Source organism: Psammomys obesus, unplaced genomic scaffold, assembly GCF_907164565.1.
Source record: "Psammomys obesus unplaced genomic scaffold, mPsaObe1.curated_primary_1811, whole genome shotgun sequence".
Lineage (NCBI taxonomy): Eukaryota > Metazoa > Chordata > Mammalia > Rodentia > Muridae > Psammomys > Psammomys obesus.
Window position 1 is genome coordinate 26,723,661 of NW_026596034.1, and position 22,643 is coordinate 26,746,303.

Consider the following 22,643-nt stretch of genomic DNA (forward strand, 5'->3'; position numbering starts at 1 on the left):
TGTACACAGCAGGCAGAGCCAAGCAGGGAAGAGGAGGAGCACAGTACCCAGCAGAAAGAAAGGGGTCTGGGGAGGTGAAGGTGGAACTTCCACCCAAAGCCCCAAGGCAGAGCCCAGGCTCCCCAGTTGCACGGCTCCTGAAATTGCTGGTAATTCCCCCATCTTCTCCCAAGGTGGCATTGCCAGGGCCTGGAGCAGCCGCCCTGATTGGTGGGTTGGACAGTCCCTCTCAGGACTGTTCTGGAGGCTTGGGAATTCGGAACACTTAGCCTCCAAAGAAGGGGTCTTAGTGCAGAACTCCAACATCATATTCATAGACCCAGGGGCTTCTTCCTTGAGGAGAGTCCATGTAGTTGGATATGACACGGATAGGACCAGACATGGTAGCTCTACACTGAGAGGTACCACCAGAGGTCAAAATGGCAGGCCCAGATTAGAACCCTCAGGACACACTGAATCCTCTGGAAGACGTTTACCATGACATGAGTAAGTGTCAGGATCCCTGTGATCGCCTGGACCCACAGCTACAAGCCAGCATTCACAGGGAGGCATTGTCACCTCAGGCCATGATCACATGCACACTGGAGTTGCTGCACCCGCACCAGCTCGGGCTGTAGGGCACAGAAGCACAGGGGAGCCCTGCCAAGACCTCTGCCTGGCTGCACCCTGCCAAGGTAGAAGGGAATGCTGGCCATCTGTAAATGTTTGGGAATCTATAAACAGTAATGACGAGCCATCCCTTGGCCTAGAACGAAAGGACTCACTTGGGAATGATTAGCTGAAGTAAGAGAAAATGAGCAGAACAGTGTGTTAACAGAAAGACTGTTGGGGCAAGGGACACCCCAGTCGCTCAAGGGTAGAGCAGTACAGCCTCACTGGGCTCTGGGCACTGCAATTGCTTGCTTCCCAGAAGACGACTCCCATAGGCTGAAGAGAATGGCACAGGTAGAGAAACAGCCATCTCTGCCATGGGCTTTCAGGTTATAGGAATGGAGGCCTCAGGTGGAGAAGGGAGGGTGGTTTGTGTCTTTCTACTGCTGCCACACACTGGCCAAATAGAAACCAAGTTCTGACCACACTGTGGTCCTGGACTCAAGTTTCTTCTATAAGGGTTGGAGCACATGAGCCAGGCTGAAAGGTGCCAGGGATATATACAGCAGGAAGAGCTGAGGCCAGAAGCAGCATGCCAGGATGGCCAGCCTCTTCACAGGCAAGCATCTCTGCGGGGAAGGGATGGCGTATTCTCAGGAGGAAGTCTTGCTTAAGAAGGTCAGAGCCCAGAGGGCTTCAAAGGGAAAGCAGTTATGTCAGTGGCTCTCAGATAGTCACCAAGGAGACTCCAGGGCACTTAGGACTCAGGGTGCCATTTCCCTGGCAGTATGAACCCTAAATTCAGAATAGCAACTTCCACCATATCTCCCTGGGTACCAGAAGTCATTGTATCAAACTCCCCTGCTCTAGACCTCAGGCAGCAGCTGGCCTGGGACCCCTGACAGAGGTTTCTAGGAACCTGCTGTTGGAATCGCTTCTGTTAACCTCTCCTGTGGTCTGAGTTCAAGCCTGACTGTGAGCTGTCGTGCAGTTTCGAGGGCCTGCTTCTTTTCTAGCCCCTTGAACACAAGACATGCCCCAGAAGCTAAGACTAAGTATGGATCACAAGCCAACATTGCTGCAGCCGGATATGGTCACTGCCACAGGGGTGGTTTGCAGTTACACTGCCTTGTGGCCATGGGGAGTTTCTGGGAAGCTCAAGCTCAGAAGGCCTCAGTGGCCTGGTAGAGTCATGGTAGAGCTCTTTCTTTGATAGAATGCGTAGTAAAAAAATTAATTAATTAGTTAATTCATTAATTAATAAAAAGGCTCCAGTGGCTCCTATAGCAGAAGTATCCTTAGCGTCTTCCTGGAAAGCTGAGTTTCAAGTTCAAGTCCTTGAGGCATCTGGGCCTGGAGCCTGTGAGTTGGCTATGGCTATGTGGTGAAGGAGCAACTGCGAGAGCTGGTGCTGGGCAAAATGACCACCTGGACCTGGACAGGGCCTCTAGTGTGTGCTGCATCTGTGCCCTCTAATAGAAAGGGCGTTGCTGCAGTGACATCTGTGTACATGGGAAGGTATGTGCACAGACTGCCTGACGTCAGAACACACCAGCTCTCCTTTATTTATGGCCACTGAGAGGAAGGAAATGGAGTTCCAGCAGAGAAAATGCCCATGGTGGCAGGAAGCAGGAGTTAAGAAGACTGGACCTTCAAGCAGACATGCCTTCTTCCTCTCCTTGCTCACCAGCTTGTCCTTCCGATGCTGCCTGTGTCTCTAGCACCAAGGCACTCCCTCAGCCCACCCCCAGGGTCTTCCCATCTCTCCCTGCCTCAGGCCCCTACGATGTGACGTGTATCCAGCCATATTCTATGTCTGCATAAGAGGGAAGGCACTGCCTCCTCTGGATACAAACCCAGACCTCATTGGATCAGACACTACCTCACAAAGTCCCTGAGCACCCTGCAGAATCATTTACCCTTAGGCCCCTGTGCTGGATGGCGTTATGTCAACTTGACACAAGCTAGTCATTTTGGAGGTGGGAACTTCAGTTGAGAAAATGCCCCTACCAGATTGGCAAGCCTGTGGCGCGTTTTCTTGATTAATGATTGATGTGGGAGGACTCAGCTCACTGGGGGCAGTGCCACTCCAGGGCTGGTATAAGAGGCAGATTAAACAAGGAGCAAGCCAATAAGCAGCACTCCTCCATGGCTTCTGCACTCCTTCTCCAGGTTCCTGCCTTAGACACCCTGGTTATAAGAAGAAACTAACCCTTTCCTTCGCAACTGTTTATGGTCATGCCAATAGAAACTCCAGCTGAAACCTTTCAGCAGCTCCACAGGCTGAGCTCCACAACAGGTGACCAGGCTCCCTGCTCCCTGGTCCTTCCTGGCCATTGCTTTTCAGTTCCACAAGTATCTATCCCTTCACTCCAGTCTCACCCCTTGACTGTGAGAAATTTGTCTGACCAAGAAGGAGCTAGGGCTGGCCTTGAAGGGCCAACACAGCTCTGGAGCTTGCTGGTGACAAAGCAGGAAGAGGGCAAAGGCTGCCCTGACAAGAAAGTGGGTTGCTTGTATGCAGCCCAAAGGAGGCTCAAGTGGCACCTGTGGGTGTGCCTTGGAAAGCAGGTAATGTGGAAAATAAAACCCGGCATGCCCCTGGGCCAGCAAAAGACATCTTCTGTTCTGGGAAGCCCTTTCTATGGCAGGGCCTCCTGAACTCCATCCTGGGCTGCAGACGAAACAGAAGTCTCCTCTCCCACTAACTTCAGTGCCTAGAGCAAACTCAGTAAAGACCTGCTGCCTCAGCGAAAGGTCAGCTTCCTTGTGACAGCTCCCACCCTAATGAAACCAGCCCGGGATAAGCCCACCCAGGTGTCTATGACAACTCTTTCTCCAGCCTGGCAGGAGCTTCTATTAAACAGAGGGACAAACAGCACAGAGGACAAAAGGCCCCTTTCTTCCTCTCACTTCATCTTCTGTCCCCTTTCCATCAACTCCCAGCAAGACCCAGAAAAACAAGCCCTCATGCTGCCTCCGCCTCTGCAGCCTCCTCCTCCTCCTCCACCTCCTCCACCTTTTTCACCTCCTCCTCCTCCTCCTCCCAAGAAACTTAAGTGTGTCAGACACATCAACTGCATTAAACAGGATGGATTTTTAAGGCATAAGTTGGCAGGGTTACCACGGCTGCCTTTGCCCTAAGGGGCACACTGCCTAGAACTGATGGAAATAAAACAGATTTACAGTTTTTATACTTGGGAAGCAGGGAGTTGGAAGGGAAGGGACTAGGGGAGGAGCAGGGTGCATTGGGAGTCTAGAGCTTTCAGAACCTCGGCTGTGAGCCCACTCCTTCTCCCACCCAAGCTTTTGCTGACTAGAAATTGCTTTCTCTTTAAACCCCTGAAGGAACCCAGCTGTTAGGCAGGGAGCAGATCCTGCTCCCTGGGGATGGCTGTGGCCTCTGCATTTTCTAGCCTTGCTGTTAGGTTGCACCCAGGTTTGTTGGCTGGGAGACTTTGGGCATTTGGAAGAAAGTACCCAGGCCCACCCCCGCCCCACCCTGTGCCCTGAGCTATCAAAGAGAACATGAATGTCAAGTAGTGGCCAATGTAGAGAAGAAGCAAGAGTTTCCCCCTCTGACTGTGGCACTGCTGCGGGTGGAAAGGAAGGGCCAGAGGGAGAAGGAAGACACTGAACAGGAGGCTGAGCTGATGGGAGAGATGCAGTGATCTGCTCTGCCCTCAAGACAGGTGGGCACTAGATACTTGGACCTTGTGCCCCTTGCCCGTCTTGCAGAAGCAGGCTTGTGGGTATCACTTTGAGCCCAGGCTACCTACCATCCAGCTGGAGATCTTTAGACCTACGTGGAAGATAGAAAGACTCCACAATCCTGATGCCAGACCATAAAAGTAGGCACAAAGAACTAAATGAGCAGTGTTTGGAGCTGGAGATTTCTCCTCAGTGAGATGGCAGGTACATCCTCCTGCATCAGGCAGAGTTATTCCTAACAGGAGGTACCCAATGAAATTATCTAAAGCTTCCTTCTCGTGTGACGCAAACAAGGTACTAGGGGGCTGGGACATCCCTCCACCTGGGACTTACCTGCTAAGGCTTACTCTGAATTTTCTGCTTGTCAGGCAGCATAGCATGGAGGCAGGTGAGGGTTAAACAGGAATGGACAGCATTAATAGCCACTGGGAGAGACTGCAGTGGGAAGAAGGTAGGCGCTCGCTCCAGCTGCCATCTCTTTTTGCTCAGGAGGTTTGTAGTTGAGTCTGTCCCCAACAGGCCAGCTGTTCAGCAGTCTGCAGGTGGACATCTTGGTGTGGTGAATTGAGACAGTCAAGAATGTCAGAGACTCCTGCCTAGAGGTCACTCATCCCCATTTTCTCTTAAGTCACCTTGGGTACCCTTCCCATACCTGTGCCCGCTAGCCAAGGCTTGGCTCCTGAAAACAGCCTGCAGGTCAGCACCATCTGAGCGGCTGGTAGAGGAACATTAATTGACCGGAGCCTCTCCCTTCCCAGGCTGAGCACTGATCCCAAATATGCCTGCAAGAGGTCAAAGGCCTTTCTGACGCTGGCTTCTATCACTCCCTAAAACCGCAGGGCATAAAGGAGCAGTGCTGGAAGGGAGGGAGGAAGTCAGCAGCCTGCTTGGCCAGTGAGAGGCGTAGCCCCCTCCCCAGCTGCCCTCACAGGTCATATGTCATCTCTGCCACACCCTCGTGGCATAATGAAAACAAGCCTGGCTGGGCTGGAGCCGTGGGATAGCAGCATGCCCTTACAAAGACTCAGAGAGTCAAATCCAGAAGAATCTGGGAAGGGGGTGGACATGAATGTCCAGAGCATGAGGCCAGAGGACCTGGAAAGGATTGGTGACAACTCGGATAGGGGAGGCTCATTTTGCTTTACAACTGTGCTAGCTTGTACGTAGAGGACGTGGGAGGGTGGTGCCCGTCAGAACGTTCAGAAGCCACATGTGGAATTCAGGTTCCCCAGGATTACAGCAGAAGAAAGGCACACTGGAGAAAGGCCTGTTGGTATCTGGCTGTTCTGTTGTTCTGGATTAAGCTTTCTCCTTTCTAACCTGGCCACATAGAGTAAGTAGTGGCTCTGGAGTCACTCAAGGGCCCAAGGCACTACAAAGCCTGTCTCCTTGGGGCAGAGTTCGCTAGCGTTTGGGGACTTGGGAACACGCCTTCCACCAGCTGTCCAGGAATGGCGCTTTCCCCAGATGCTCAGCCAGTGGTGGTGGTTGAAAGGACAGTGATGCACAAGCTCACGGCAGCCAGGCAGACACTGCTCCCACCCCCCACCAGAAAATTTCTGTGGACAAGGCAATGTTGTCTCAGCTCTGAGGGGAAAGTGACAGCCCCTTTCCTGGGTCCCAGAAGTGTTCAGTTGCTCCCTTGGGAGCCCTAGGTCTATATGGGAGGAGCAGGAAGGAGCCATCACCAATCTAGGAGGTACCCAGGAAGCACTAAATGACAGGGGCAGAACCACATCCACGAGGCTCTGGGCTGTCCTGATAGGTGTGGAGCCCCAGTCAGGGCCAACAACCCACTGCTGCCAAGGGCGACCCTTCCTGAATAGCACGTGATCCCCACACCAGGGGCTTCTTACTGATAGGACAGAGACATGGATCCATGTCTAGGTTAGCACATGTTCAGGTTCCCTCCCACCCCACCTCTCTGCCTGTCCCCAAGTACTTTCTAGGCCATTGTCTTATGATGAATAGCACTTTAATATGGGTATTAAAAAATATGGGCAAATGTGTAATGCTTGCAAGCTGTGTTCCATTATTGACGCTATGCTTGAAAGCCAAGCAGGCAGCTCAAGCCAGGCTGGGACTCAGCAGAGAAGTGATGACGCAGCAGCCCTGCAAGGCAGCCATCTGCCAGGCCTCCACTGGGCAGGGACGGGCACATAAGAGGCATAGTGATGAGGATGAACTCAGTCTCCAAAAGCTGACTTCTGGTTCTAAAGTCTCCATTTTTCCTCTCCATCATGTGTGTGGCTGGCAGCATGGATCCTCCTTGCACCTCAGACTACTCTTCTCTGAAAACTGCAAAAAGTCCACAAGAAGACCTTGCTCCCACCCCAGGGCTAGGCACATGCAAGCTGTGGCTGCCATTGTAGCCCTGCGATGGGATTCAGGGTCATCCCTCCCCTACTTCCTGACAGAGGAGACACAAGCATCCTGCTCTGACCTTAAGCTCTGTCTCTGTCTCTCTGTCTGTCTGTCTGTCTGTCTCTCTTTCTCTCCCCCTGTCCTATGCAGGCTTGCCTCCTGTCCTCTTTGGTTCCTAGAGCAGTACCTTGACATGGTGAGTGCTCTGGACTGGACAGGAGCTGCTTTTCTTGCCCTGACCTGGCCTGTACTGTCCCTGCTACTCCTGTTCCCTTATGCCTGCCTTTCTAACACAGTGGCCACACCTCTGCTTCCTTCCCCTTGTCACGAGCCCTAGCTGAAGGAGAAATACCCACCCCAGAGCCTTGGGGGCTGTGGCCAGAGAAGCAGCCCACCAGGCTCTACCTAACAGTCTCCCAAGTTATTAAATGTCCAGAGCATCAGGAGGGCTCAGAGACAGGCCTTGGCAGGGGCTTCCCACTGTTCCTTTCTAAGAAACTGTTCCAGCTTCCCACTCCCCACTATGGTCTTTCACAAAGGAGACTCCTGGTAAGAAGGTGCTATTGTTAGAATGTAGGTAGTGCTTCCCAAGGGTCATGTGATAAAGACTTGGTCCCCAGAGTGGTGCTGTTGGGAGGTCACTGGGAACATGCCCTTGGAGGGGATGGTGGGGCCTCGGTCTCTCTCTGCCTCCTGGCTTCTGCTGGAAGTGTTTTGCTTCGCCCTTTGCTCCCAACATGGGAGGCCAATCAACAGAGGCAACCTCCTAGGGAGCCTCCAGTCTTGCACTGGAGCCTCCAGAACCCTGAGCCAAAGAAACCTTTTGATACTGCTTCAGGTGTTCCATTCCAGTAGCAAAGCCAAGAGGGCAGCCATGTAGTGTGTGTTGCCTGCCCTTCAGGCTTTCAGGGAAGTGTGCTCTGGAGTCTTCCTAGGGTAAATTGGCCTCCCCAAGGGAAGCATGGCAGCCCTAGGTTAGCTCACTTGGTGTAGGGCTAAGTTTAAGTCTGGATGTCTATTTTCTGCCAACCAGAGCATTCACAGCGTGCAAGAACCTGCCCATAGGTGAGCAGAGAGGTTCCAAAAATAGGAACAATAGTATCTGCAGCCTGTCCATGAGCCTTTTTATTCTTTTTCCAGTGTATGTGGGTGGGGGGATTGTTTTTCATATGTGGGTGTACATAAGTGTGCATTTAGAGGCCCATGGTTGCTCTTGGGAATTGTCTTCAATAGTTTTTCCATCATACTCAGTTAGGCAAGGATATGGCTAGTCTGGCCAAGTTGCATTTGGTAGGGATTCAAATTCAGGTCCTTGCACTTGCATAGAGAACCACTGAGCAATTTCCCCAGCCTCTGTACATGAAGCCTTTAAAGAAAATAAGCAAGGTTCCCTCATGCAGGAACATCCAGCCATGGTGATGGAGTAGCTGCATATCAGGCCTTCTTAGTTTGAAGCACTTGAGGGTCACAGGCAAGACCTCACCTTTGTAGCTCATATTCTATGGTGAGAGACAAGAGCCTAGCAAAAGTGTAGGCACCATGCCCAGTGCTCTGAAAGGAATAGGACCTACTCTCAGAGGCTGGCAGGCAGAGAAGGCACATCAGACCCAGGCTTCCCCAGGGTGGAAAGTGAAAATGAGACCTCAATGCCCAGAAGTCAACACGACAGATGTGGTAAGGTCCCCATCAGAAGACAAGCGTCCAAGGCTAAGCTGCCCCTGGTGACAGATGTCAAGCTGAGGCTGGAGAGGTTCTGTGCTTAGCAGCAGGAGCTGGACTTCACAGTAGATGAGGCCCTCAGAAGGGAAGGGGTGGCCTGGGTCTGCCTTTTAGATTTGTCGGAGGTGGTGTGGGAGGAGCTAGAGAGAGAGTGCTTAGCCACGTGTGTTCATACTGCCTTTACAGGAGACCCAGGCTTGGTTCCCAGCACCCACACCAGGCATCTCACAACCTTCTGTAATTGCAACTCCAGGGGATCTGAGGTCCCCAGCCTCCATGGGCACCTGTGCTAAGACACAGACACATAATTAAAAATAATAAAAATAAATGTTTTTAAATGAGCAGGAAGTCAACCTGAAGTTGACCCAGCAGAACATGGTTGGCTTTTCCCTTGGACAGTGGTAGCACAGAGGAGATGATGCCGAGGTGGAAGATGCTCAAAGACAAAGCTCTGAGCCCCGGCTAGACCAGGATGAGGGGCTGGTGACCATGAAGCTGGGTGGGCAGTCTAAGGGTGTTTACTACCAAGGAAGGTGAATCTGTAGGGACACCAAGAGTCGCATGGTGACCCTGTGAAGCTCAGAGTGCTTGGGAGACATCCACAAGGGCTGGAGCCCCTCTTCAGTGAGGCCCAGGGCAGGAGAAGCACACGTGGAAGTCACTGACTCTAGACCACTTTGAACATATGCATGGGACGCGAGCCCACTGGGAGACAAAGAGCAGAGAGAAGGGCATGTGGCACAGTGTGAGGTAGGGAGGGACCAGTGGCAAGAGATTGTTTCCAGAAACCTCTTCCACCCGACCTCCAGCACTGTCAGCGTTCCCTGGGTTCTCTGGGACAGTAGGAGACCATGGTCCCTTCCTGCTCCTTCTCAGCCTTGCCTGCCCCTCCCTAACCCATCCGCACACGAGTGGCACCCCAGGCTCTGGCTGATGTAAGTCCCACCCTGGCTGACCTGGGGTCCTTGGAAAGCGCTGCCTGGCAGCCGTTCAGCTGCTGGCCTCTGTCATGGAGACGGCAGCAGCTGCAGGCGACGGACACTTGTGACCATTTGTCAGTACTCCCTTCCTCCCCAGCCTGCCCTTTTTGAGCATTTCTGTCCCACGGCCTTGGAGACAGGGCTCCTCCAGGGGTGGACGGGGGCAGGAGGCACTGTCTGAGTTGTACAGAAGAGCTCCCACCTGCCTGCTGACTGTCATCTGCTCTGTGGAGGCTCTTGTCCCCATGCGCCATGCAACAAAGAGTGGGTACTTCACATGAGGTGTCTTCCCACCTGCCTTCTGGCTGCTCCCCCCATTTTAGACAGGTAAATAGATAAAGAAATTGCTATACAGAGATGTCTGGGTTTGAAGCCAGAAGGCTCCAAGACCTTTGCCCACCCACATAGGAGTGGCCTTTACCACTGGGAGAGTGTGCAGGAAAGATTCAGTAACCCCTTGCTCATGGGTCCTCTCTCCTCCCAGGTCCAGCCCCACCCCCACCATGCCCAAACCTGCTGGTTCCATTGGATCTAGCCTACAAATATTTGCGCTTCATGGTTTGGCCTCTCCATTACCAAATACTCTAGGGCTGGGGTTGGGAGTGTGGCAGAATTGTCTCAAGCCTAGTTTCAAAGCTATGGCTGGTGTTCATAAGGAAGCAAGAAATTCAGAAGTCTAATACAAGCTGTAACCTTGTTTCAGGCATGTTGCCTCAAAACGTAGTTCATGAAATTCGGTGCTTAATACCTTGAAGCCGCTGCCCCTTGTCTAGTCTGGTGTTGCTTCCCTGGAGGCCAGGCAGACAGGCAGAAGACACCATCCCCAGGCCAGAGACCATGAGGACAAGGTGCCTCGGACCACTAGTCCCTATCTGACAGGAAGCAGGCACACTCGCCACACACACCTGCTCACTAAGCCCTTGCCCACTCCTGCTCCACCAACAGGCCCCTCCCATTCTTACCTGTCTGCTGACATTTCACCTTGCTCAGGGATCCTGGGAAAGCTGCTTTTCCTCATTCTCTGTGTTCTTCTCTGGTAACAGAGCCTCTTTTCTCAGAGCCCAGTCCTTACCCTAAGGCTCTTACAAAAAGAAATATGTGGGGGCCCGTGGAGCCAGACAGCACTATGGTTCAGTGGCTTCACCTCCCTACCACTGGGTTGACATAGGGTCAATTTAGCCCACAAAAGCTGGTGTCCCCAGCGACCTGCACACATCCCCCCAGAGAAGGCTACAACTGAACAGCACAGACACTCTGATCCCATGGGGCGTTCATGACTTGTGTGTGGAGACATTCTCAGATCAAGATGAAGTCTAGAGAAAAGTAATGTTCAAGAGAGGCGGAAGCACCTTGGCGTAGCAGGCATTATTGACATACACGGGAGACACACATGATACAATGTACATACTTGGTGATCTGTGTGAAGTCTCAGGAAGGCATCCTTGTAGCCTGTTTGGTGAGGGAGGAGGGGCACAAATAGAGCTTGTGCTCCATGGTTTCTGGGTCAAGGTAAGTGATATTGGGAAGTAAAGAGCTAAGCCTCCAGTACACTGCTGTGATCCCATTCCCACACGCATCCCAACCCTGAGGCTCCTTACAGTCCTAATAAAGAGCAGCTTCCCCTAGGACCCTGAAAGGCCTCCAGAGTGTAACGTTTTCTGGCTTGTTTTCTAGGCAGCTCTGCCTCCTGCTGAATGCAGAGAACATCTTCCACTCGATGGCAGACATCCTGCTTCGGGAGGAAGACCTCAAGTTCGCGTCCACCATGGTGCACACCCTCAACACCATCCTGCTCACCTCCACTGAGCTCTTCCAGCTAAGAAACCAGCTCAAGGACCTGAAGACTCTGGTACTCTCCTCTGACCCCAGGGTTAGGCATGTGGGGGCACAGGACCCAGTTCACTCCTCAGCTGGTCCCAGGAGGGCCACAGGGGAGATGGGAAAAGTGGGAGTCTTCCCTCCCAAGGCCAGGTCACATGCTCTTCCCAATTCCTGCCCCATTATTCACTGTCCCTTTGGAAACAGGCTCTGCTGGTTCTGAATACTCTGCTCAGCAAAGTGCCCTTCTCATGGTAAAAACTGAAATATGCTGGGAAACAAAGGGTTAATTGTTCTCCTTGTGTTCCTCCTTGCTCTGGCCCCTCTCCCACAGCTGGACACATCTGTCTCGTAAAATGCCTGTCATCAGCCATAGTATCTCACTGCTTCCTGTCACAAACTTTGGGCAAGAATGCCCAAAGGTTGGTCAGAAGGAGCAGAGAGACACTGCAAGCCTGGGAGACATTCAGCTCACAGGCCCACATGGTCTGGCCAAGACACTGGGCTTCCCTCAGCTTACAGGAATCATCCTGAGGGCATGATTACCAGGGATTTTTTTCCCAATCTGGGTTTGGGTCATTTTCTCTCTGTCCCCTGCCCAGCATGACCCTACATCAACCCCTCCCTGGGAGTCTCAAAACACTTAAGCCTATGTCTATGAGGACATCTGAGGCCAAGTGGCTTGGAATGATCCAGGCCACAGCCCTGTCTTCCTTCTGTGGTTCCTTGCAGACATTCGCAGAGGCCTTAAGAATTTTCCTCAGGCTCAGGGGCTCCCTAAGTGTGGGCTCATGCGCAGGACTGCTTTCCTGGTACATTGAGAGCATGAGGTGGGCTACCAAAGTAGGGGAAGCTGGGATTTGAAGATCTTTCTCTCCTCCTAGTCCCCAAGGAAACTTCTCCCCCGCCCCAGGCTCTGGGACCACAGAGTTCTGAGAGACAATTACTGTCGTTTTGCCAGCAGCAAAAATGCCAGCTTACAAAGGGTAGGCTCACTTTTGCCTAGACCCTTGCTGCCACTACCACATGGCTCTGTGAGGCCAGGAGGTAATGACAGGGTCTGAGGAGCTGTCAGCATTTCCTTTGTGACAGCTCGTTCCCAGCTGGGCTGCCAAACACAGCCCAGTGCTGAGCTGGCACCCCAGCTGCCCCCAAGAGCCCCATGTCACAGCCCCTCGAGGTCCTTCTCCCCGTTGGTCTTCTGTGGGCCCAGTGACAGGGAGCCAAGCCTTCTAACTGCTGCTCCTCTCCCCCAGGAAAGCCAGAACCTCTTCTGCTGCCTGTACCGCTCCTGGTGCCACAACCCAGTCACCACCGTGTCACTCTGCTTCCTCACTCAGAACTACCGGCACGCCTATGACCTCATCCAGAAGTTGTATCCTATCGCTGTCCTTTAGTCCCCCCCCCCCCCCCCCCGTGAGGCCCAGGAGTGGCCCTGCTGCCATTTTCCTTTACTCAGTTTCCAGGGCTTGGGACATCACCAAGGCCTCCCGCCAGGAGTGCTGTGTGGTGTGGTGTGTTGAGAAAGGAGCTATTATCAGTAAACAGGGCCCCTTTTGACCTCCTGAAGGGGAAGTAAGCCTGGAAAAACTCAGGAGTGGAGACCAGCTGAGTGAGGTGAGCCCCACTTCCTACCTCAGGGAAGAGACAGGCCCTCAGTTCCTGTGTGTCCTGCTAGGCCCTTTTTTTGGATGGAAAAGGCCTTAGTACAAGAGCATGCTGGGAGGAGGGGGGATCTGCAGGGCTGGCTCACACGTTGAAACTTTGGAAACCTCAACAAGGGCCAGGAGCCCACCACACAGACACAGGATGCATGAGGAAGTGCCTCACCAAAAGGCATCCAGAGTCAGAATGTTTTTATCTACCAGGGGAAATCAGAACAGCCTCATCTTTGAACCTGACATATGACCTAGGATCAGAACAGTTTTGGAAAGTAAGACTGACTTGCTGATGTGATGAGCCAGAAGCTGGGGCCATGAAGCCTTCAGTGGAGGGTCACATGTTCTTGCATGGCACACTTCCACAGCCTAAGCCTGCTTTTCTTGCCACTTGTGAGACCTGGAGACCAAGAGCCCACAGGCCAGTTCCTAAGCTTCCCTGGCCTGCTAATTGGCTGTTCTCTCCTGTCCAGCCCTCTCCTGCCTGGCCATAGAGCCACAGTAAGTGTCTTCCTGGGTCCAAGAACACAGGACCGCTGTGGGAGCAAGCCCTAGCACCTATGCAAAAGGTCAGCTGTCCCCCTATTTAGAGGGACAGAAGGGCAGAGACATCTGGCTTCATGTGCTAAATCCCACTCTGAAGGAGCCAGGCAGGCTGCGCACTGGAAACTAGGTCTGGGGGAGGGACATGTTGGGATTCTGAGCCCAAGTCCCAGAGTCCATCCTTCAAGAACTTCTCCTTGGTCAAAAATGTTCCCAGTGAGGAGACTTTCCTTGACCGCCCACCCAGTGGGGACCTGGAAGTCACTGTGGATTTCCTCACAGAGGTGGACAAACTGGTGCAGCTGATTGAGTGCCCCATCTTCACATGTAAGATCGTGTCTCTAACAGGGCTGGAGATCTGCTGTGGCTTCAGCTGCCCTGGAGGGAAAGGGGAAGTATGGGGCCAAGTTGCCACTCTTGACTGAGCTTGGAGAGGAAAACGGGGGCAGTGACCCAGGAGTGTTCTAGAATATCAAGAATGTAATATTAGAGATGGTAGTGAGTGGTGATAAGAGGCCGGCTGGAGTGGGATGGGGTGCAAAGTGTCAGAACTTAGTACTTTTCTGTTTCCTCAAAATGGGTCACATACACACGCCAGTGCTGACATGAAAGCCCATCAGAAGATTAACAGAACCTGCCCTGGAGCTGTCCCTAACTGACACTCCTCCGCCTGCTGCCTCTGCCCTGGCTCTTTAGGGTTCTAGGCAGCCCTTACAGGTACTCCTGCTTACCCAGGAGCTGTGCCCTCTCCTCTCCTGAGGGAGAGATGGCATGTACCAGGAGCCAGTGGGCGAGAGCTGCCTGGTGAGTAACACCCAGGCTGAATGTGCAAAAGTGGCTGGCTGGGCGAGGACAGCTCCTGGCACCTCCACCATGCAGCGCCTGCTCCCCAAAGCGGGCAGCACTGCCAGGAAAACGTGTGTTTACAGTTGGTAGAGAAGCAGGGGCAGTATGGCTGTAGCCTCCTTCCTAGCCTAAGTGGCCACCCGGGCCTCTAGCTCCTTGGCACATCTCTGACCTGAGTGATCAGCCTTTACCCTAGGACCCAAAAGCAAATGCAGAGGCTGAGAGATCCTCCTCTCACTCCCTCACATGTAAAGGACCAGCTGCTCCAAGCAGCAGGTGCTGCAGTGACTCAGGCCTGAGAGACCCTCTTCTCAACCTGTCCGTAATGTGCCCTGCCTAGCATCTCTGTTCCTGAGGGCCCACAGGATGAAAGGGCTCACCTGAAAGCAGGTCTAAGCTTATCAAGAGGAAGCCCCAAACAGCTCCTTCTCAAAGGTGCAAGGCAGGCCTAGTCTCCTCGAGGGCCAAAAGGAAAAAATAACTGGAGGTAGATTCAGGCTTCTCCAGAGCTGTGTACATAGTAAAAAGTTTTTCTAGCCAGGCCATGATAGTACATGCCTTTAATCCCAGCACTCAGGAGGTAGAGAAAGGTGGTTTTCTGTGAGTTTGAGGCCAGCCTGGTCTACAGAGCGAGTTACAGGCCAACCAAGGCTACCTAGAGAAACCTTGTCTTGAACAACAAAACAAAACAAGAAAAGTTTCCCCATGCACACTCCTTGGAGATCAACTCTTCTGTAGCCAACAGAGGTTTCTTCCTGCACCGCAGCCAGCCAAGCACCCTCCAGTGCAGTTTGGCCCTCATACAGCCTAGCTGGAGCTAGCGTCCTGTCTCCCAGGGCCTGCTTTGAGCACCCAGCTGTACATCAGGACACATACAAGCCCTTAGGGTTGATTAGTTTGCTTGAGTGGCTCACAGAGCTCCAGGAGGCACATTCACTGCTCTTAGCATCCTTTATGGCACTGCAGTGGAAATGGAGGAAGAGGAGCGCAACCTCTCCTTACCCAATCCTGAGTTTCGGTGGGAGCTTCATTATTTAAGCATGGTTGATTTACTTTGGCCATTGTTTATCAGCTCAACCTTCAACTCATCAGCACGAAAGACTTTGTTTTAGAGACTCTGAGGACTGTAGGAGTTCTGTGCTGGGAAGCTTGGATAAATATCAGATGTGTGTGTTACAAGATCATGGGTGCCTGTGACTTCTGCCTCTTGGGGTAAGAGGAGGGACAAAGAGAGGCCACCCAGTCCTCTGCTACCTGGCACCAGGGCTTGCTGCTCAGGCTCCCAGCATCCCCCTAGACTCCTTGCCCAACTCCTATTGGGAGGCAAGGCCACTCTCAAAGACTCGGATTCACTCTGGAAGGTGTGGCTCATTGTCTACAGATAATGTCTGCCAAGGTTTAAGATGTGGGAGGAGCAGTGCTACTACAGAGGCCTGGAGAGAAAGGAGAACATTTCTCTCCGATCCGGTCTACCTGTCAGGCCTTAGACAGGATGTAGCTGGCCTTGAGGCTCAGCTGGCCACGAGCAGGTCCAGACTCCTAGGGTTGACATGGATGCTGGGAAGAAAGCAAGAGTGCCCTGCCCTTGCAGGGGTGGGGTGGTAAGTGGCCATGTCTGAGTCGGATATCCAAATTGCCTCCCAGACACTCAGAGCTTTGGTGCGCGCCTCACTACACACAAAGGCATTTTCCCATCCTGCCCTTCCTTAGCAAAGCCCTAATCCACTCTTTCTTTCCAGCTCACCCTATTTATAGCTCACGTGCTGGCACGTGCAGAGCCAACTGGGGAATCTGTTATTCTAAAGCCCCCACCCCCAACCCTCATTACAAGGAAGCAGCTGAGCCTAGGGGAGATGGGCTTAGCCCAACAGCAGGTTTGGGGATCTTAGGCTGAGGGAGCTGCTAGATAGGTCAGTCAAATGGGTAGGTAGGGAGAAATTAGGTCATTGAAATGGCCAAAATTCTCTGGGAAAAGGGCCCCCAGGCCTAGCTGTGGAGGAGCCACTGCATAGCCCTAAGGAAGGTATGTCTCAGCCTAGCAGTGCTAGGTCCAGGTTGCTTCCAGTAGTCTCCCACATGGGCTGGGGCAGGAGACCTAGGCTAATCTACTCCAGAGCAGCACCAGGATCCCTGACCCCTGACTTCTGCCCTGCTGCAGATCTGCGCCTGCAGCTGCTGGACGTGAAGAACAACCCATACCTGATCAAGGCCCTGTACGGCCTTCTCATGCTGCTGCCCCAGAGCAGTGCCTTCCAGCTGCTCTCTCACCGGCTCCAGTGTGTGCCCAACCCTGAGCTGCTGCAGACTGAGTGAGTGCTGGGCCCAGGGCACTGCCCTCTGCCTCTAGGCCTATTCCATGGGAGATCCAAAGGGCTTGCTTAAGTGCCCTGCTCATATGCCCGCTCCCTTTGTCAATTCAACCCTGTTCACCCCACAACTACTTTTCTTTTGTCTTCAGATCCACAGCAGATCCCAAGATGGGAAGTTCCAAGAGTATTTAAGGGGCAGAAATATATAGCCATGCCTTCCCAAGCAGGCTGGAAAGCTCAGGGAGACCAGGCCTGTTTGAGACCTTTGCCCAGGAGAAGCCCCTAGAGTGAGGAGCTCCAGGGATGGAGAGTCAGTGGGTCCAGAGAGCCAGGTAGAGCCTAGTCTTGGGCACCTCACAGGCTTGGACACCTTGCCAGTCCATTCTATGAGATGCTCAGACCTGGCCCTCGCAGAGCCCCAGCATCAGCAGGGCCTTCCCGCCACCATCCAGAGGAATGGGGAGCAAGAATGAACCTGGGCTACTCTGCACGGCTCCTGCTCACAGGAAGACCATGTCTGAGTGGCCCAGCCTGGCATCCTCTGGGCAGGGGGGTCCAAGCTCCCGCCCTGAACCCTCTGCTGGCCCTGGCCCCACAGCCTGTTGGGCTGTGTCTATATTTGGTAACCCTTGGAGGCTTTGCCTCATCCACAGGCATTTGGCATCGGAGATGGAAAATTTCACTTGTCAGGTCACCATGGAAACAAGCAGAGCCACTGAGAAGATTTACGCTGAATGGAGTGCACCCAGCTTGCATCAGCTGCCCTGTGTGTCTAGAATTCCCTCCTAGGCCATTGGAGCCACTCAGCAGGCCTGGCGCCTGGCTGCAGAGAAGGCCTCAGGCGTTTGCCCTCAGGGTAGATGCAGACAACTTCTGGATAGGCCTGCTGCACTCAGGTCTCTGGTGGCTCTTTGTCTTCCAGACCAACCTGATAGGTTGCCCTTGCCTGCTGTCCAGTCCACCATTCCCTTACCCCTTTCCCAGTCAACCCTGAGCTGCATCTGATCAGCTCTGAGTATGAAATATTTGGTGTGCTGAGTGTACCCAGGATCCAGGGAAGCCACTATGGGTTTGGGCTGGTGTCTGGACCCCTCCCAAATGGAGAATCTCCTGTTTGTGAGAGTGGAGAGATCTTGAGGTGATAATACACCTCCTCAGCCTGACCTTTACAGTGACCCTACCAATATCCAGGTAGGTGCTGACGAGGAGGAGGAGGAAGGGAGAAGGTAGCAGGAAGGGCACTGCCCTAGGGGAGGCTTAGGCCAGGCCACAAACCCTACTGCTTCCCAGAGCCCCTTTCTCAGGGTTCTGCTGAAGGGGAGGGAAGGCTGTCCAAGTCAAGGCAAGATAAATCCCAGAGAGAAGCTAGGTAAAAGGGTTTCCTCAGGAAAATCTTCAGCCCAAGGAATGAGGCTTCTGCGTAGAGGACTCTTATGTGGGTCAGTGAATGGTTTCAGGCCTAGAATAGGATCTAGCTCAGGTTCTCCATAGCTCTGCTGTGTAGCCTCAGTCAAATTCCATCCCCTCTCTGGGCTCCTAGTTTCTTGGTAGTTGCACATGTATACTAAATGGACAAGAGGTGCTGGGGTGTTCCCAGCCTTCCAGCTTCTGCAGGGACCTGGGAAAGTTGAATGTAGATATAAGCCTGGAAACAGTGGGTGGGAGGGGACCTCAGACAGCTGGAGGAGGAGTCAGGTTGCAGGGTTGAGGGGCAGAGGAGCAGCTCACACTCTGGAAAGGGGCTGTGGGCAGCCCCAGCCCGGGGTGGGGCAGGCAGGTGGCAGACAGCCGGCTTACAAGCAGAACAGCTGGGGAGGCTCCACCCGTCCCTCCCTGCACTCTCACTAGGGTTTGGGGACCGTGGGTCACTCTCAGACTTTATAACCATCATCAGTGAAGCAAAAGGGGTTCTCTGAAAGAAAAGCTAATAGATATATGGGTAGGATGGCAGGGGAGAGTGCCAGTTCCAGACGTGGGAATCACCACTCCATCCTGCCAGCCAGGCATCCCTGTTACCCAGGACCTGAGGACTGTGGGAAAGCAAGCATGCCGTTGTGATGGGTAAGGGAGATGCTTGTAGTCACAGCACTGGGAGAGTCAGGAGTTCAAAGATGCCCTTGGCTGTAAAGGCCAGCCTGAGGGACATGAGATGCTGTCTCAAGCAAGGCTGGTAATGATGGCTAGGAAGGATGCCCCTACCATAGGGCAGGACAGCTTAAACTCTGGGATCCCAGAGTGCAAGGTACAGCTGCTTCCCCAGCCCCGACTCTGGTATCTTTTTATTCTAGTTTGCTCTCTATTGCTATGAAAAAACACTAACCAAAAGCTACTTAGGAAGAAAAGGGTTTATCTCATCCTTCCAGGTAATAGTCCAATACTGAGGAAAATCAGGGCAGGAACTAAAGCAAAGACCATGGAGAAAGCAGCTTCCTTGTTTGCTCAGCTTGCTTGCTTATACAACCCAGGACCACCTACCCATGGGTAGCACCACCCACATCAATCATGAATCAAGAAATGCCCATAGGCCAGTCCAATGGAGGCAATTCCTCAGTTGAGGTTCCATCTTCCCAAGTAACTAGTTTGTGTCAAGTTGACAAAAACTAACATGAGCATCCTTCAGGCCTTAGTCCCTCTCTAGACCTTTGCCCCAGGTTTGCTAAGGGTGTTGTCAGGACAGCATGTAGACTCATGCCTCATACACACAAACAATGTCATCTCTGTGGCCCCAGATCTCTTCCCCTGTCCCAGATTACGTGGCTTGGAGCACATTGAGCCGCACCCCGACCAAGAGCTACAAGCTCTAAGTCCCTCTGCCCCCTTAGGAGTCTGAATTGTTCCCCAGGACAGTGGTGCCTCTACCAAGAGCTACCAGGCCAGAGAGACCCCTTCCCCCCATTCCCAGGGGAGTCAAACAGCATCAGAAGCCTCCAAATGACAACAAAAGTGGGCCTCCCCAGGCCCTTTCATTCTTCAGGCAACAGTGATCAGGCTCTGGCTCGGGAAGCAGCGGCTCAAGGCCCAGGAAAACATAGGCCACAGATGCTGTCAAAAGTGTTTTCAGGCAGTGTGTGTCCTTGAAAACGAGGAAAGGAGCCATGTGGGCTAGGGTATGGGAGGCAGACTCAAGTCCCCAGACCTCCATCTGGGAGCAGCTGTGCCCTGGTCCTGGCCTGAAGATGGGCAGGTCACAGCACCACCCTAGGGCTTCAGCCACTGGTTTTTCTCGCCTGGCCAGCCTCACCGGGGAAAGCGCCCTTGTGGGAGCTCTGTTGCCAGGTGCACCAGGCCTCGGGCTCTCGGCTCTTGGCTTGGCAGAGCTGTATGTAGCTGCCCATCTCATACCTGAGCTGGAGCTGGACACCAGGCAAGGTTCTTTTGTGTCATATCCCACGCCATGCCATATCTTAGGCTAGGAAATGAAGTTACATGCCCAAGGTCAAATGTCTAGGCCAGGCCTGCCTAGCCTATTTCTTCTGCTGCCATCAGCACCAGCGACGCTGGGGCCTCTTCAGTTCGAAGGTCCCTGGGAGTCTGCTTAGCCGAGTGGGCTACCGTTGTCATGAAACCCTTTGCCAGTGTGCCAGAGTTGGGGGCGGGGAGCAAAACATGAGGATATGCTGGAGGGGCCGTTCGCAATGGGACAGGGACCTGAGTGGCAAGCTAAACAGCTGATGTGAGGCAACCGGGTTGGCACATGGAGCGGTTGGAAGGAGAACCACGTGCACTGTGGATAGCTGCCGCACAGAACAGCCGAGGAGAATGGTAGCAGCAGGAATGTAGGTGCCATCAGCAAGTCAGGTGGTGAGATAAGCTCTTCTTCCCTGGGAACAGGTAGCGACTGCAGGCCTTGGGACCCAGTGCCAAGTTGCGGGTCCAGCAGAGACTTCAGTGATTCCAGCTGTCTGCAGCCCCAGCCATACCGCAGAGAAAAGGCGGGGCTGCCGTCTCCCCCTTCTCCCCAGACCCTGTTCCAGGCCCCAGCTGGCTTCCTGGCTGGCTGCTAGCCCTGGCTCTCACCCCAAAGGGAGCCACTGGTAAACAGGAAATGCTTCCCCATGCAATGCCTGCTCTGGGCTCCATCAACAGCCCACAGGCTAAGAGATAGCCAAGCAGCGGGTTGGCTGTTCCCACCAGCTGCAGGAAAGGGGGTGGACTTGGGACCCCAAGCACTGTGGGTCTGGCTGCTGGGAAGTTGCTGCTGGTCAGGGACACACAGATGCCCAGAAGCTGAATCCCACCAGTACAGACTCTCACTGACTCTCAGACACTGACTCTCACTTCTGTCTGTCTTCCTAGAGACAGTCTGAAAGCTGCCCCCAAGTCCCAGAAAGGTGACTCCCCCAGCATCGACTACACAGAGCTGCTGCAGCACTTTGAAAAGGTCCAGAAACAGCACCTGGAAGTAAGACACCAGCGCAGCGGGCGTGGCGATCACCTGGACCGCAGAGTTGTTCTCTGATGTGCCCGGCACGGAAAAGGGCCCAGGTGGCCCAGGACACACTCAGGGCCTCCAGGCTGAGGCCACAAGGAGCCTGAGAACCTGCCTCAGGCAGGACTGAACCTGACCACCAGCCCAGGGTAGAGAGGGGGCCAGTCTGCTCTGCCAGCTCCAGCCCCTCCCAGCAGAGCACCTGGGCCCCAGCACTGTCAGCTGCACCCTGGCTTGGGACCGATGGCTTCCCTCGAGAGTTGGACCACAGCCTCAGAATCCAGAAGCACCTCTTTCCAAGTCTCCTGTGAGAAGAGCTCGACCTTGGCCCCCAGAGCACTGGCATGGTGTATATGCTCATGTACATCTGTGTGGCTAATGTGCACAGGCCAGCACCAAGACCTCTGCAGAACAGTGCCCATCCCTGACCCAATAAAGACATGACAGAATCCTTAACCAAACCTGCCTGCTCCTTCTTGCTGGCACTTAAGCCTAGGCTGATACTGCAGCTGTCCTGGAAAGCTAGCTTCATTCTGGGCCCTGATGGGGTTGTGAGTCCTTCCCAGGACTAAGCACCTTCCTCTCGGCTCCACTCCCATTCATTAACCCTGCTTTCCTATTCCCTGTGCAATGTGGATGTCCACAGGCAAGATAGCACAGCAGGACGCTGCAGATCACAGAGCAGGGGGGTGGGGGTGGGAAGCAGTCAGAGATAGATGCCCCAATCTTTGATTTAGCTCAAAGGATCTCTGCCCCTGTCGCCAGGCTTTGGGCCCTCTTAGCCTGGCCTTCTAGTAAACCCCTAGTTGCCTGCTGCAGCCCGTTCGGTCTCCAGGAGCTCGTGCTTGCTTTTCCCTGGAGCCCTGACTGTATCCCCTCTGAGAGCAGGTTCACCTGGAGTCTCCAGGACGACAGCAGCATTTGCCCTCGCCCACGTGCACCTGCATGCGTCCCCACAAACTACACTCTGCAGGCCCGATAAAGACCCCTACTCACGAGGAAGTTGGGCGGGGACACCATCACTATTTCCACCCCCAATCCAGGTGGCATCGGCACCACTTAGGAAAGAAACGGAAGGACATTTGTACAGGAGGGTTGGACTTTATGAATGGCCTGTGGTGGGCAGCTCCAACGCAGCCAGTTCCCCGCTCGCCTCTGTACGCCTGCTAGGTGCTACCAATCGCTCAGACTGGATGCGCTGAGGACCGCATCGCGGCGGGGTTCACCTTTGGCGAGGCCAAGGCTTTGAAGGTGCAAGCGGGGGGGGGGGGGGGGCTGGCCGGGCCCCGCCCCTGCGCCGCCCCGACCCGCGGTGGCGCCCGCGCCCGCCGGCCCCTCTCGCCCGACCAGTCTGGCAGCGCCAGGGCTCGAATTTCAAAGCCCTGGTCCCTGGCCGTGAATGGGTCCGCGCCCGCCCGGCCTTTCCCACAGCCCCCTCCCGCGCTCCCTCCCCGCGGCCCTCCCTCCGCCGCGCCCACGTGACGCCCGAGCCTCGGCGGCTCGGATTACCGCCGCCGCCGCCGCTCCAGTGCCCGCGCCGAGGCTGCGCCGCGAACTGCCCGCGCCGCGCCCCCAGCCCCACCGAGCCATGGCCCGCGCCGCCCGCCCACGGCCCGCAACCCCGGAGCGCGGCGCCGCCGGCCGCTGAGAGCGCGGCCTTGAGGCGGGAGCCCCG

The 22,643-nt window shown here is 54.2% G+C and overlaps 1 protein-coding gene across 3 annotated transcripts in view; it reads left to right on the top strand.

Moving 5' to 3' along the window:
• Positions 1–21,429, top strand: part of Vac14 (VAC14 component of PIKFYVE complex) — a 106,202-nt gene extending 84,773 nt beyond the window's left edge. For 2 of the 3 annotated variants that reach the window (XM_055621251.1, XM_055621252.1), the window contains exons 15-19: positions 11,040–11,214; positions 12,440–12,558; positions 13,632–13,711; positions 16,389–16,539; positions 20,836–21,429. In XM_055621251.1, coding sequence (XP_055477226.1) covers positions 11,040–11,214; positions 12,440–12,558; positions 13,632–13,711; positions 16,389–16,539; positions 20,836–20,998 — 688 coding nt within the window. In that variant the 3' untranslated portion in view covers positions 20,999–21,429. The remainder of the gene's footprint in view (positions 1–11,039; positions 11,215–12,439; positions 12,559–13,631; positions 13,712–16,388; positions 16,540–20,835) is intronic. The other variant, XM_055621253.1, reaches the window with a different exon arrangement.
• Positions 21,430–22,643: the final 1,214 nt, after the last annotated feature.